Source organism: Pseudophryne corroboree, chromosome 3 (assembly GCF_028390025.1).
Source record: "Pseudophryne corroboree isolate aPseCor3 chromosome 3, aPseCor3.hap2, whole genome shotgun sequence".
Lineage (NCBI taxonomy): Eukaryota > Metazoa > Chordata > Amphibia > Anura > Myobatrachidae > Pseudophryne > Pseudophryne corroboree.
The window spans coordinates 773,457,407-773,471,668 of NC_086446.1; the positions used below are offsets into that span (position 1 = coordinate 773,457,407).

The 14,262-nt window shown below is 48.6% G+C and overlaps 1 protein-coding gene across 1 annotated transcript in view; it reads right to left on the reverse strand.

Annotated features, from left to right (window-relative positions):
- Nucleotides 1-4,577: 4,577 nt before the first annotated feature.
- The window catches only part of LOC135058256 (transient receptor potential cation channel subfamily V member 5-like), a 197,631-nt gene continuing 187,946 nt past the window's right edge, over nucleotides 4,578-14,262 (reverse strand). Inside the window, exons 12-16 of the mRNA XM_063963788.1 lie at nucleotides 12,338-12,503; nucleotides 12,020-12,086; nucleotides 8,360-8,628; nucleotides 6,516-6,622; nucleotides 4,578-5,481 (exon numbers count right to left, since the gene is read on the reverse strand). Of these exons, the coding sequence (XP_063819858.1) occupies nucleotides 5,043-5,481; nucleotides 6,516-6,622; nucleotides 8,360-8,628; nucleotides 12,020-12,086; nucleotides 12,338-12,503 (1,048 nt within the window). The 3' untranslated portion in view covers nucleotides 4,578-5,042. The remainder of the gene's footprint in view (nucleotides 5,482-6,515; nucleotides 6,623-8,359; nucleotides 8,629-12,019; nucleotides 12,087-12,337; nucleotides 12,504-14,262) is intronic.

The window sequence follows — 14,262 nt, forward strand, 5'->3', positions numbered from 1 at the left end:
ATTGTAAATGGCCCTCAGTTCCAGAATATTTATGTGTATGGACGACTCCTGACTTGACCAAAGTCCTTGGAATTTTTTTTTTTTTTCCCCTGTGTGACTGCCCCCCAGCCTCGAAGGCTGGCATCCGTGATCACCAGGACCCAGTCCTGTATGCCGAATCTGCGGCCCTCTAGAAGATGAGCACTCTGCAGCCACCACAGCAGAGACACCCTGGTCCTTGGAGACAGGGTTATCAGCCGATGCATCTGAAGATGCGATCCCGTCCAAGAGGTCCCACTGAAAAGTTCTTGCATGGAACCTGCCGAATGGAACTGCTTCGTAGGAAGCTACCATTTTTTCCAGGACTCGCGTGCAGTGATGCACCGACACCTGTTTTGGTTTCAGGAGGCCTCTGACTAGAGATGACAGCTCCTTGGCTTTCTCCTGCGGGAGAAACACTTTTTTCTGTTCTGTGTCCAGAACCATCCCCAGGAACAGTAGATGCGTCGTAGGAACCAGCTGCGACTTTGGAATATTCAGAATCCAGCCGTGCTGTTGTAGCACTTCCCGAGATAGTGCAACTCTGACAAACAACTGCTCCCTGGACCTCGCCTTTATAAGGAGATTGTCCAAGTACTGGATAATTCTTTCGGCCATTACCTTGGTAAATACCCTCGGTGCCGGGGACAGACCAACGGCAACGTCTGGAATTGGTAATGACAATTCTGTACCACAATTTTGAGGTACTCCTGGTGAGGAGGGTAAATAGGGACATGCAGGTAAGCATCCTTGATGTCCAGTGATACCCTGAAATTCTCCAGGCTTGCAATAATCGCCCTGAGCGATTCCATTTTGAACTTGAACCTTCGTATATAAGTGTTCAAGGATTTCAATTTTAGAATGGGTCTCACCGAACCGTCTGGTTTCGGTACCACAACATTTTTGGAATAGTAACCCCGGCCTTGTTGAAGGAGGGGTACCTTGATTTCACCTGCTGGAAGTACAGCTTGTGAATTGCCGCCAGTACTAACTCCCTATATCTGAGGGCAGCAGGCAAGGCTGATGTGAGGTAACGGCGAGGGGGAGTCGCCTCGAACTCCAGCTTGTATCCCTGTGATACTACTTGCAGAACCCAGTGATTCACCTGTGGGCAAGCCCACTGGTCCCTGAAGTTCCCGAGACGCGCCCCCACCGCACCTGTCTGTGGCGCCCCAGCGTCATGCTGTGGACTCAGAGGAAGCGGGGGAAGATTTTTGATCCTGGGAACTGGCTGTCTGTGCAGCTTTTTCCTTCTTCCCTTGTGCAGAAAGGAAGCGCCTTTGGCCCCCTTGCTTTTCTGAAGCCGAAAGGACTGTACCCCATAATACAGTGCTTTCTTAGGGTGTGAGGAAACCTGAGGTAGAAATTTTTCTTCCCAGCTGTTGCTGTGGATACAAGGTCCCAGAGACCATCCCCAAACAATTCCTCACCCTTATAAGGCATAATCTCCATGTGCCTTTTAAAGTCAACATCACCTGTCCACTGCCGGGTCTCTAATACCCTCCTGGCAGAATGGACCTTGCATTAATTCTGGACGCCAGCCGGCAAATATCCCTCTGTGCATCCTCATATATAAGACTACGTCTTTAATATGCTCTATGTTAGCACCATATTCTCCCTGTCTAGGGTATTAATATTATCTGACAGGGTATCAGACCCTGCTGCAGCAGCACTATTCATGCTGAGGCAATTGCAGGTCTCAGTATAATACCTGAGTGTGTATATACAGACTTCAGGATAGCCTCCTGCTTTTTATCAGCAGGCTCCTTCAAAGTGGCCGTATCCTAAGACGGCAGTGCCACCTTTTATGACAAACGTGTGAGCGCCTTATCCACCCTAGGGGATATCTCCCAACGTGACCTATCCTCTGGCCTGAAAGGGTACGCCACCAGTAATTTTATTTTTGAAATTACCAGTTTCTTATCGGGGGAACCCACGCTTCTTCACACACTTCATTCACTCATCTGATGGGGGAACAAAACACCGGCTGCTTTTTCTCCCCAAACATAAAAACCCTTTTATGTGGTACTTGGGTTAATGTCAGAAATGTGTAACACAATTTTTATTGCCGAGATCGTGCAACGGATGTTCCTAGTGGATTGTGTATATGTCTCAACCTCGTCGACACTGGAGTCAGACTCCGTGTCGACATCTGTGTCTGCCATCTGAGGTAACGGGCGTTTTTTGAGCCCCTGATGGCCTTTGAGACGCCTGGGCAGGCGCGGGCTGAGAAGCCGGCTGTCCCACAGCTGTTACGTCATCCAGCCTTTTATGTAAGGAGTTGACACTGTCGGTTAATACCTTCCACCTATCCATCCACTCTGGTGTCGGCCCCACAGGGGGCGACATCCCATTTATCGGCATCTGCTCCGCCTCCACATAAGCCTCCTCATCAAACATGTCGACACAGCAGTACCGACACACCGCACACACACAGGGAATGCTCTGACTGAGGACAGGACCCCACACAGCCCTTTGGGGAGACAGAGAGAGAGTATGCCAGCACACACCAGAGCGCTATATAATGTAGGGATAAACACTATCACTGTGTGAATTTTCCCCAATAGCTGCTTGTATAACAATATTGCGCCTAAATTTAGTGCTCCCCCTCTCTTTTTAACCCTTTGAGCCTGAAAACTACAGGGGAGAGCCTGGGGAGCTGTCTTCCAGCTACACTGTGAAGAGAAAATGGCGCCAGTGTGCCGAGGGAGATAGCTCCGCCCCTTTTTCGCCGACTTTTCTCCCGCTTTTTTATGGATTCTGGCAGGGGTAATTATCACATATATAGCCTCTGGGGCTATATATTGTGATTATTTTGCCAGCCAAGGTGTTTTTATTGCTGCTCAGGGCGCCCCCCCCCCCAGCGCCCTGCACCCTCAGTGACCGGAGTGTGAAGTGTGTATGAGGAGCAATGGCGCACAGCTGCAGTGCTGTGCGCTACCTTGGTGAAGACTGAAGTCTTCTGCCGCCGATTTTCCGGACCATCTTCATGCTTCTGGCTCTGTAAGGGGGACGGCGGCGCGGCTCCGGGAACGAACACCAAGGACGGGTCCTGCGGTCGATCCCTCTGGAGCTAATGGTGTCCAGTAGCCTAAGAAGCCCAAGCTAGCTGCAAGCAGGTAGGTTCGCTTCTTCTCCCCTTAGTCCCTCGTTGCAGTGAGCCTGTTGCCAGCAGGTCTCACTGTAAAATAAAAAACCTAACATATGCTTTCTTTCTAGGAGCTCAGGAGAGCCCCTAGTGTGCATCCAGCTCGGCCGGCACAGAAATCTAACTGAAGTCTGGAGGAGGGGCATAGAGGGAGGAGCCAGTGCACACCAGATAGTACCTAATCTTTCTTTTAGAGTGCCCAGTCTCCTGCGGAGCCTGTCTATTCCCCATGGTCCTTACGGAGTTCCCAGCATCCACTAGGACGTCAGAGAAATATATATATATATATATATATATAAATATTGACATACTCTAGAGCTGGGTCACCACAGAAGGGCGTTTCACTGCTCCGTGAATAGACCCCTTAATTACTACACTGTTCTCTCTATCTCTCTCTCTTCCTCTGTGACCCGTGCTAGTCTCTGGGGCCCGGCAGAGACTAGCGCGGGTAAGGTTGGAAGGTGCATATAGTTTGGACTTTTGGAGATACAGTATGCTGCCTGTACATTTATTTGTGTTTATTAAACATGTTATTATCTCCAAATGAGATACTGAAATCACTGGTTTAACTCTCTCAGAACTGCCTCTTTGACTCGGTTTTGGCCTTGTTTTAAAGGACAACCTCCTAAAGCAGCAGCTCTATGGCGATGACCTATCCCTGTCTATAACCTAATTTTTCCTTTATTTCTATATTAAAGCTCAGATATATTGTTATATAGGCAAACAGAGCCGGCCTTAGGAATAGGCAAACTAGGCAAATGCTTATTGCTTAGGGCGTTTGGTATGCTTAGGGGCACCAGCAGCTCCTGCTAATTAAAATGATATGCGGCATGCCTATATTCTGTGTGTGACTGCGGCTGTATCTGCATACGAAATGCTACATTGCAGTGTATTCCTGGAAATCACTATAATGTAGCATTTCGGATGCAGATACAGGCGCAGTCACACACAGAATATAGGCATGCTGCATATCATTTTAATCAGCAGAAGCTGCTCGTGCATCCTAGCCACATAGCAATGCAAATAAGACGCATTTTCATAAACAAAAGGCGCCCAACGTTAGCAGAGCTGCCAGCTGACTCACGCCAGGGATCTCCTGCAGAACTAGCGCCAGTGCTAGGGGGCACCAGCCAATATCTTGCTTAGGGCATCATATTGGTTAGGGCCAGCTCTGCAGGCAAATCTGCATAATTGGACCTAATATATTTAAAGGAAGCCTGTACATGGCAGTTAGGAGCTGATTGGTTGGAACTTTAATTCTCTCCAAGATTTAATAAATCTGCCCCAGGGGCTAAAAATGGGATTGGGATCGGAAAAATAACCTATAAAAAAACTGACTGCCTAGTGAAATACATTTATTTTTACAATCTTGTACAGTATTTACAGTATTTCATGTTATTACTGTCCAGCGTGAAAATTGCCGAAGCATTTCAGTTCTATAGATCAAAATATAAGCAGCATGCCCCCGCAAATATGCTGAAGGTCTCTATATGTAATATATATATATTTATATAATGTCATATTATACAGATGAAGATTCCTATGAGGGAGGGAAAAGTTTCATGAAATTTGGTCTCCATAGGACTCCATAGGATGGCAGTTATAGCACATTATCACAATATATAACACTATCTTCTGTAGCCATAATTAGTTTCATAATCTTTGTCATCCCCCACAAATGATTGCTTTCTGTGGTCTCAACCCACGTCTGGCTGCGTTCTTTGTAGAACGCTAATAAGTAGAAGGTCATTGAGTTAAATGATTTTAGTACTTTTTTGTTTTTCCCCCTCTCTTGTTGGCATAAAGGTCCAAGGAGTTAGTTATTGCTTTTTAGATACTAGGTATCGTTCCATTATAACATAAATACGCTGTGCTGTCAGACATAGTATATTTCTTCCTCTTCGTATTGGTCGGTATCTTGTAGCACTTTTCCCCCTGGGTCCTTTACGGTAATTGGCCCTTTCCAGCCACGGCCACTGGCAGTTCTAATTGGTGATGCTTCATTCCCAGAAGATTGGTGCTCTATCCTTTGCGGTTGTACATATACCTGCGGTAGCTCAAGGTGTACCATGTGTGAAGTACTTTGCGTGTTGGTTGTTTCCTCGTTTTGTGTTTGCGAAGTCTTGGGTGGTTCATCTGCAGCCACTTCTGTGACCTTCACGGTGGGGAGATCGGGTTTTATGGTTGAGCAAAAACTTGTGTTGGACTTTAAGTCATTTTGGATAGGTCTATCCTGTTGCTCCCCTTCAGGTCCTTGAAATGCCTTAATGTAGCGGCTAATCTTCTGCTGACTTAGGTCCTTTCTCACCACCACACTGCAAAACAAACCAGATATTAGTTAATCCCTTGTGGCTATGTTCAAATTACATACAATTTACAATTGCCCCTAATGTCCACTCAACTCACACAGAGATTCTATAAAAAAAACTTTTTTCTAACCATTACGTTTTCCTTTACATTGCAGAATGGATGTTCCACCAGCCCATCTCTATCAACTATTCTTATCAAAAGTAGCATAAAAATACCATCTCCTGAAAAGGAAATTCCTGATACTATTTATCTAATGGGCATTTAAATGAAAGTATTTCTAAAAGAAATCCATTGCTATATACATTTGAAGTATAAAGGTATTTTGTATGTTCTGGTAACGTGCCCACAACAAACAACTCTTTTCTACTCTCCCGGAACGGCTGGGAGGATCAAGAAAATTGGGTACTCCATCCACCCAAAAGAGAGGGTAAGTCTCTCGAAGCTAGCAGCCATCCACCCACTCACCCACAGCAGGCCCCTTACCAAGAGAAGGTGGGCAGCCCCAGCGACTAACGCTGCAATTTGTGCTGAAACGCATAATTGCACCCCCATCGCATCATAGCGATGCGAATAAGACGCATTTCAGCAAAAAAAGATGGCTGATGGGAAAGTGTTAGGGGTTAGGCTGCGGGGAAGGAAGGGTTAGGCGCTACAGGGAGGGGGGTTTAGGCACCCCCAGGAATGATTAGAATTAGGCTGCAGGGAAGTAATGGTTAGATTTAGGCTGTTGGGTGGGTGTTAGGGTTAGGCTGTGGGAAGGGAGGGTTAGGGTTAGTGGGGTAAGGGGTAAGGGTAAACATACTTACCTGACCCCTGTTGGGATTCTGTTCTTTGGGATACGGGTGACGGTCATATGACATACACAATCATAATACACATATTCATAATAATCATTAGTGCTAATTCTGCCTTCTCATGAGATTTGATGAAGCCCATAATCTCCTCTCTGTGTAACTCCTGACTCCTTTATGTGTAACTGACGCGTTCATTTATGGATTTAAAGAAAAAAAGAAAATCTTCAATATATCGTTCAATTTACCGAAGGTACCAGTGGTCGCCTAAGCCATATTCCGTGCCACACACACCAGATCGGGGCCAGAGGCATCGCGGCAGTTTGCGTTCCAACATAAGGGTGGTAGCTGCAACCTGAAGAGCAGAACAGACACATTTAGAATCACATCCAATCAGGAGCGCCGGATTGTTTTTAGGTTGGGGGGGGGCGTAGAAAAAAAATGATTTTGGCGCCCCCATGGTTCTGGCCTCCTCTCCCTTTCTAATCCCCACCCCCGAATCCACAAGGGCGGCATCTCCTTTAAAACCAGTCTGGGATGAGGTGTGGCCAGGTGGGGACATCCCAGGACCACAGTCACACCTCCTCCCAGTAATGCATCTGCCCCCCCCCCCCTCGTTCCAACGCCCCTGCATCCAATTGCAGGCAAAATTTGGAAAAACTTCGTAGGGTCTTCCTGCAGCTGCAAGGTTTTTCCTTTTCAATTGCTGGGGACAAAATTAGTTGCGGTCATTTCTTTAGGAATTATTGCAGCTTATTTCATGCAACCCCAGAGCAGGTACTGAAGTCAGGGAAAATTTAAATTTTACGTTCAAAAATGTTGGGGCTAGGGGGGTTATTCAGGTTTGACAGCAAACCCCAAAAAGTTAGCAATTGGGCAAAACCATGTTGCACCGCAGGTGGGGCAGATGTAAAATGTGCAGAGAGAGTTAGAAAGGAATCAGGCATAGTTTGCTACTGCTGCTGTTCTGGTCTTACACACAGACTAGATTTTAGGCAGAGAGCACCAAATTATAGAAACCCCCCTTATTCTGGAAACTCCATGTCCCAACTCTGTACTAATACAAAACAAAGGGGGTCATTTAAGAAGAGAGTGGTAGGCAAAGCAGGATTAAGGTTTGTGGGGGCCCCAGGGCAACTAACTTGTGTGAGCCACCGCCAATCAAATTGTCACAATGCTATGCTGGTGGTTTTATTAAAAAGTATAATGTGTAACTACTCCCAGCACCACACATGTGTTATAGACTGTGCAGTGCCCCCATCTCACGTTATGCCACATGGAAACCTTAGTTGACAATGACATATGGCACAGTGCCCCCATGCAGGCGATGTACAGTAGCTATGTGTGGGGGCATTTGGACGACCGTCCCGGCTGCCCTGTTAGTTTGGCACTGGTGGTGGGGAAAGTGAGGCAAGGTGAGTCTCTGGTCTTTGCCACCCAGGGACCCAGTCTAACCAGGAAGAGGTGTAACCATGCCCGGGATGGTATCGAGATCCCGGTGCTTAGAATGCTGACAGTCAAAATATTGACAGCGGCTTCCCTATGCTCAGGATCTTTTTGGTAAGTAAACAACCCCTAATCTCCCTAACCCTCCTTTCCTGCAGCCTGACCCTCCACCCCCGCAGCCTAACCCTAATCCAACCTTCCCGCAGCCTAAACCTAACCCCCCTCCCCCCACACCACAGCCTAGCCCTAACCTCCCCCTCCCCGCAGCCTACACCTGCCACCCCCTCCCTTGAAGGACCCACCATCGAAATGGTTAATCATTTCTAGCCATCGATAGTTTGTCATTGTGCATGCACAAAAGAGGAGACAGAGGCCTTGCATGGGCAATAGAAGAAGAAATAAACTATGAACCATCTGGGCCCTGCCATCAACAGTGAGACTTTCAACCATCGTAGAAAACCATTGACGGTCAACAGTGGGATGTCTCTTTCTAAGACAAGGATCTCATCATACCTCAGGTGGCCCTGTGTCAGGTGTAACAAATTCCCTTCATGCCGTACCTGCATTTCCCCTTTCTTTAAAATGACACCCATTAATAGAATTTGAGAAGAGCAGAGAGAGATAATGTATAGTCCAGAGGCCATACCTGAGCTCTCCACAGCTCATCCCTGTCCTGGGCCACTCTCCAGTGGGTGTCCCCCATCATGGCAATCAGCAGATTTAGCATTAGAAGGTTGGCAATGACGGTGAAGGAGAAATAGACGATGTAGAATATATAGGGGAGATCAACATTGTAGTTTGTGGGAGCGTTGATAACATTGAGGAACAGTTCAAACGTGGTGAACAGTGCCAAGGGATAGCCATTAAAGTACCCCAGCTGGGATTGGTCCTCTGTCTGGAATATGATGTAAAATGCTGGGTGGAAGAAAACACACACGCAGATCAGTTATTTCTAACCTATCTACTCATGAGCTGAAAGTTTCAGTGAGCTTGTAAATATAGGACAAAAAGCACACATTCCCATCCCCAATGAGTGTGTGTGTGCGTGTATATATATATATACACACACACACACACACACACACACACACACACACACACACACACACACACACACACACACACACACACACACACACACACACACACACACACACACACACACACCCCCCTTTCACATCTCCAATGCCGGATCCCACCCTGGGAATTGGAAACGGGTCCTTCCCGAGTGGGATCTTGCATTGGAGGCTATGTGCTGGCTTTCCGACCCAGCAAATTGCTGGGTCGGTTGCCATAGCGGCGGGGGGTGGAGCCAGGGGCGGAGGCAGAGCTGGGAAATGAGCTCATCTCCACGCCGCCTCTCCCTATGTAGTAAACGGGTCTCGGGTCACCTCAACCCAGGAATCCATTTACGCTGCCACTGACCCGGTATTCAACCCGGGAATAACCCTTCTAATAACCCGGGTTGAATTACCGGGTCAGGTGACCCGGGAATTCGGCCATAGCTCTTTCACACCGGACACTGACCCGTGTGGACCCGGCAATATGCTGGGTCAATATCGAGTTATTTTTGCGATGTGAAAGGGGTAATACATCTACCTACCCACACATACTGTATATATCTTTACATTGTATTAAATAAAGTCCCCAGTAGGCCTCTGTCTGTGTGGGCTAATCTCCAGAACCACTGGACGGATCTTGATGCGGTTTTCACAATTCTATAGAGCATTTGGTGAGAGAGGCTTAGGTGTATGAAACATTACAATCTGTCCGGTGGTTCTCGAGATTAGCCTGAACACATAGACAGACGCCTTCCGGGCACTAGAGATACTGTGTAGAGAGGGGAAGAGGGGCCTGGGCTGCTGTATGTAATATACGTATATATGGGATGCAGTCTGGTTCCTGACAGTCAAAATACTGACACCGGGATCCCGACACCTTTCAAAATCCCGACGTCGGAACTCCAAATAGCCCAGGACACCGACGCCCCCATCTCGACAGATGGAATCCCAACCATAGGTATACCTTAATTCTCAGGTTTAGGGCTAGGGGAGGGGGGGTTAGATATCAGGCGGGGTTAGGGTTAGGCTGCGGGGAGGGTGGGTTAGTGTTAGGCTGCGGGGAGGGTGGTTTAGTGTTAGGCTGCGGGGAGGGTGGGTTAGTGTTAGGCTGCGGGGAGGGTGGGTTAGTGTCAGGCTGCAGGGAGGGTGGGTTAGTGTTAGGCTGCGGGGAGGGAAGGTTAGGGTTAGGCTGCGGGGGGGGGGGTTAGATATCAGGCGGTGGGGTTAGTGTTAGGCTGCGGGGAGGGGAGGTTAGTGTTAGGCTGCGGGGAGGGAAGGTTAGTGTTAGGTTGCGGGGATGGGAGGTTAGTGTTAGGCTGCGGGGAAGGGATGTTAGTGTTAGGCTGCAGGAGGGTGGGTTAGTGTTAGGCTGCGGGGAGGGAAGGTTAGTATTAGGCTGCGAGGGGGGGTTAGATATCAGGCGGTGGGGTTAGTGTTAGGCTGCGGGGAGGGGAGGTTAGTGTTAGGCTGCAGGGAGGGAAGGTTAGTGTTAGGTTGCGGGGAGGGGAGGTTAGTGTTAGGCTGCGGGGAAGGGATGTTAGTGTTAGGCTGCGGGGAGGGTGGGTTAGTGTTAGGCTGCGGGGAGGGAAGGTTAGTATTAGGCTGCGAGGGGGGGTTAGATATCAGGCGGTGGAGTTAGTGTTAGGCTGCGTGGAGGGGAGGTTAGTGTTAGGCTGCGGGGAGGGAAGGTTAGTGTTAGGCTGCAGGGAGGGTGGGTTAGTGTTAGGCTGCGGGGAGGGTGGGTTAGTGTCAGGCTGCAGGGAGGGTGGGTTAGTGTTAGGCTGCGGGGAGGGAAGGTTAGGGTTAGGCTGCGGGGGGGGGGTTAGATATCAGGCGGTGGGGTTAGTGTTAGGCTGCGGGGAGGGGAGGTTAGTGTTAGGCTGCGGGGAGGGAAGGTTAGTGTTAGGTTGCGGGGAGGGGAGGTTAGTGTTAGGCTGCGGGGAAGGGATGTTAGTGTTAGGCTGCGGGGAGGGTGGGTTAGTGTTAGGCTGCGGGGAGGGAAGGTTAGTATTAGGCTGCGAGGGGGGGTTAGATATCAGGCGGTGGAGTTAGTGTTAGGCTGCGTGGAGGGGAGGTTAGTGTTAGGCTGCGGGGAGGGAAGGTTAGGGTTAGGCTGCGGGGAGGGAAGGTTAGGGTTAGGCACCCCTGGGTGTTAGTCCACGGGGGAGGGAGGGTTAGGTTTAGGCAGCGGGGATGGGGGTTAGGATTAGGCACCTCCACAGGGGGGTTAGGCACAAAGGGGGGAGGTTAGGGTCAGGCTGCGGGAAGGGAGGGATAAGGTTAGGGGGGGTGGGGAGACGGGAGAACACCCCTCACCCCTGTCTGTCTTTTCTGCAGTGGGATCCCGACGTCTGTATTATGACATACTGATTTTGTCTATATATGTATATACACACACATATACATACAGTACATAGACTTTGTTGAAACAATGCTACTGGTCTTAGGGGGCTATTCAGAGTTGATCGGTCATTTGTGAAATCGCAAACAACTGATCTTTGTCCGCATGCGCCGCTCTCGCATCGCGCAGACGTTTACAATGCAATTGCATCCTGGAAGGACAGGCGGTGGGTGGTCCGGGGCGGCGATGCGGTGTTGGTGGGGAATGGTGCAGAAAACGCATGTTATGCCTGTTTTCGGAGGTGGTCGGATGATGTTGCGTGCGTTTCCTGCAAAAGGAAACATGGTACCGGACTGGCTGCGTATGTAGGGGGCCTACCTCTATTCAATAATTCCTGCGAGGCGATCGCAATTGAATTGTGATTGCAATGCAGGGTGGCGCTACACATGCTGTACAGCCTTGCCCTCTGCTGGGCGGCCCTCAGCACGCGATTTTATCAGTAGCAGTCTTGCTATTTTAGCAAAACTGCTACGGACTCTGAATAACCCCCTCTTTTCTTAGGGCACAGGTTCTCAAACTCGGTCCTCAGGACCCCACACAGTGCATATTTTGCAGGTAACCCAGCAGGTGCACAGGTGTACTAATTACTCACAGACAATTTTAAAAGGTCCACAGGTGGAACTACTTATTTCACTTGCGATTCTGTGAGGAGACCTGCAAACATGCACCATGTGGGGTCCTGAGGACCGAGTTTGAGAACCACTGTCTTAGGACATTTCAAATTTCCAAGTAACTTGGCAAAAGTTGGTTGAAGTCATTGTAAATTCTAGGAGCCACCAAAACTGCATTTAACCATTAAAGTTTACAGCATCCTGGTGACAGCGTTTCATAATTCTTTCCATACCGGTAGTGTATCCAAATAGGACGACAACCATGAGCCAGCAGAACCGTAGCAAGTCGCTGAAAATCATCTGGAAAAAGTGAGAGGACAAGGTCTCCTGATGCACTGTACAGAATACATTGTGATTCATTATTTACAGCACCGTTCAATAGTGTAGGAAACTTCCATAGTGGAAAGAAGTGTATTTTATACAATCTAACAAAATATATGTACAGTGGCGCTAAGTTGTGGGGGAGGGGCTGGCTGGGTACCTATTACTAGGGGCCCAGATCTGATGGAGGGGGCCCAGCTGTTGTTTCCTATCTGCTGGAATCTTCTTACCTTATGGATCATTATGGTGAAAGGTCCGAGCATCTCAAATCCACGAGCAAAATACATGACGTAGCACCAGCCGAGCACCAGTAATACCGACATCGGGACCACCTCCCCGTCTGTGTTAGTTAGTCGCATTGTGAGAGTCACCAGGACGAAACACGGGTAGGAGATTCTAGTGGCACACAGGAGACATTGGTGAGAGTGGAAAAAAGTTACTTTTATTCACAACGTTCCATGGGCCTAATTCAGCAGCAAATTTGTTAGCTAATGGGCAAAACCATGCTGCGCTGCAGGTGGGGCAGATGTAACATGTGCAGAGAGAGTTACATTTGGGTGTGGTGTGTTCAAACTGAAATCTAAATTGCAGTGTAAATATAAAGCAGCCAGTATTTACCCTGCACAGAAACAATATAACCCACCCAAATCTAATTCTCTGCACATGTTACATCTGCCCCACATGCAGTGCACATGCGGCCTAAATTTAGCACATCTACGATCAGGCACACTGACATGCGTGGGGACGCCCAGCACAGGGCTAGTCCGCCCCGCATGTCATGCCCCCCCCCTCCCCCCGCACAAGTACAAAAGCATCGCACAGCGGCGATGCTTTTGTACTTTACGAGTAGCTCCCTGGCAGTGCAGCTTCTGCACCCTGGCAGGGAGCTACCCATCGCTGTGCTGGTCGCCGCATGTGCAGCATACTTACCGATATTTTAAATCTCCTCTCCGGGAGATGACCGCAGAGGAGAAGCAGGTGGGCGGTGATGAGGGAGGAGCCAAGCTGATTACATCAGCAGGCCCCGCCCACCCACCGGGAAAAGACGGTAATTGGATGAAATTTGGCTAGGGGCGGAGCTAAAATGACGCGATTAGCATCTGATCGCGTCATTAGGCTCCGCCCCCCGCCGGGTCTGTGATTTTACGGTGTTATTCTCCATATTCTGCCCACTTCACTAGGAAGTGGGCAGAATGCGGGAGGGGTGCCCACTCTTCCGGGGGCTGCAGGGGACTACCCGAAAACCGCGTGTCTCCCGCAGAATCCGGGAGAGTAGGTAAGTATGATGTGCAGTTCAGACCTGATTGGCACCGATCAGGTCTGAATTAGGCCGTTTGTTCTTTATTAAGTTAGCATATTTTTTAGAATAAAGTATTCTATGTCATAAGCTGTTTATCAGCTATATATTTCTGTCCCATAAATTATATCACTCTATTATGTTATGTCCTGTTTGTTTCTTTATTTCTGAGAATGGTGCGATCATTTTTGATTTACTTTGTGTATTGCAATCATTAATTGCGTGACCCACACCCAGCAAGATCCGGCCAATTGCGTGAGACCAGCTGGGCTATGGCACTGCATCATGCCAATATTAAACCATCAGGTACAGTAATATACAATTCTAGTGGGTCCAGACTGAGTGGCTTCCAGGAAAATATTGAGCCTTATTCAAGGACTGCTTTGGGGGGAGGACTTTAGAAAAGGACACCCTAGATTTGATTCTATTAAAAATGAAAGTAAATATGCATTACACAGCTATATAATATATTCATCTTCTTTTGGCCTTATCAGTGTTGAACAGGGACGGATTGGGATCGAACACTAGCCCGGGAAATTTATATAAGCAGCCCTAATGGGGGTGGAGTCTGTTGAGGGGGAGGGGTCTGTAAAGAGGCCGGGGCCTGATTCTGAGATAGACACAGTTGGGGCCTCCTTTGCTTTACGCTATGCAAATGTTTACCTGTGACTTTATGCATATGCTGCTACAATGCCCTTCCCTGATGTACATCTGTACGTCTGAATATACAAGGACTGATATGCCCACGGCCTGGCTGAAGGGAATATGGGACCAGCCCATCGGAATCTGTCATGGTGTCCTGGTGGGCCAATCCGCCCCTGGTGTTGAATGCCCCCCATGCCTAGCTTAAAAAAGTCC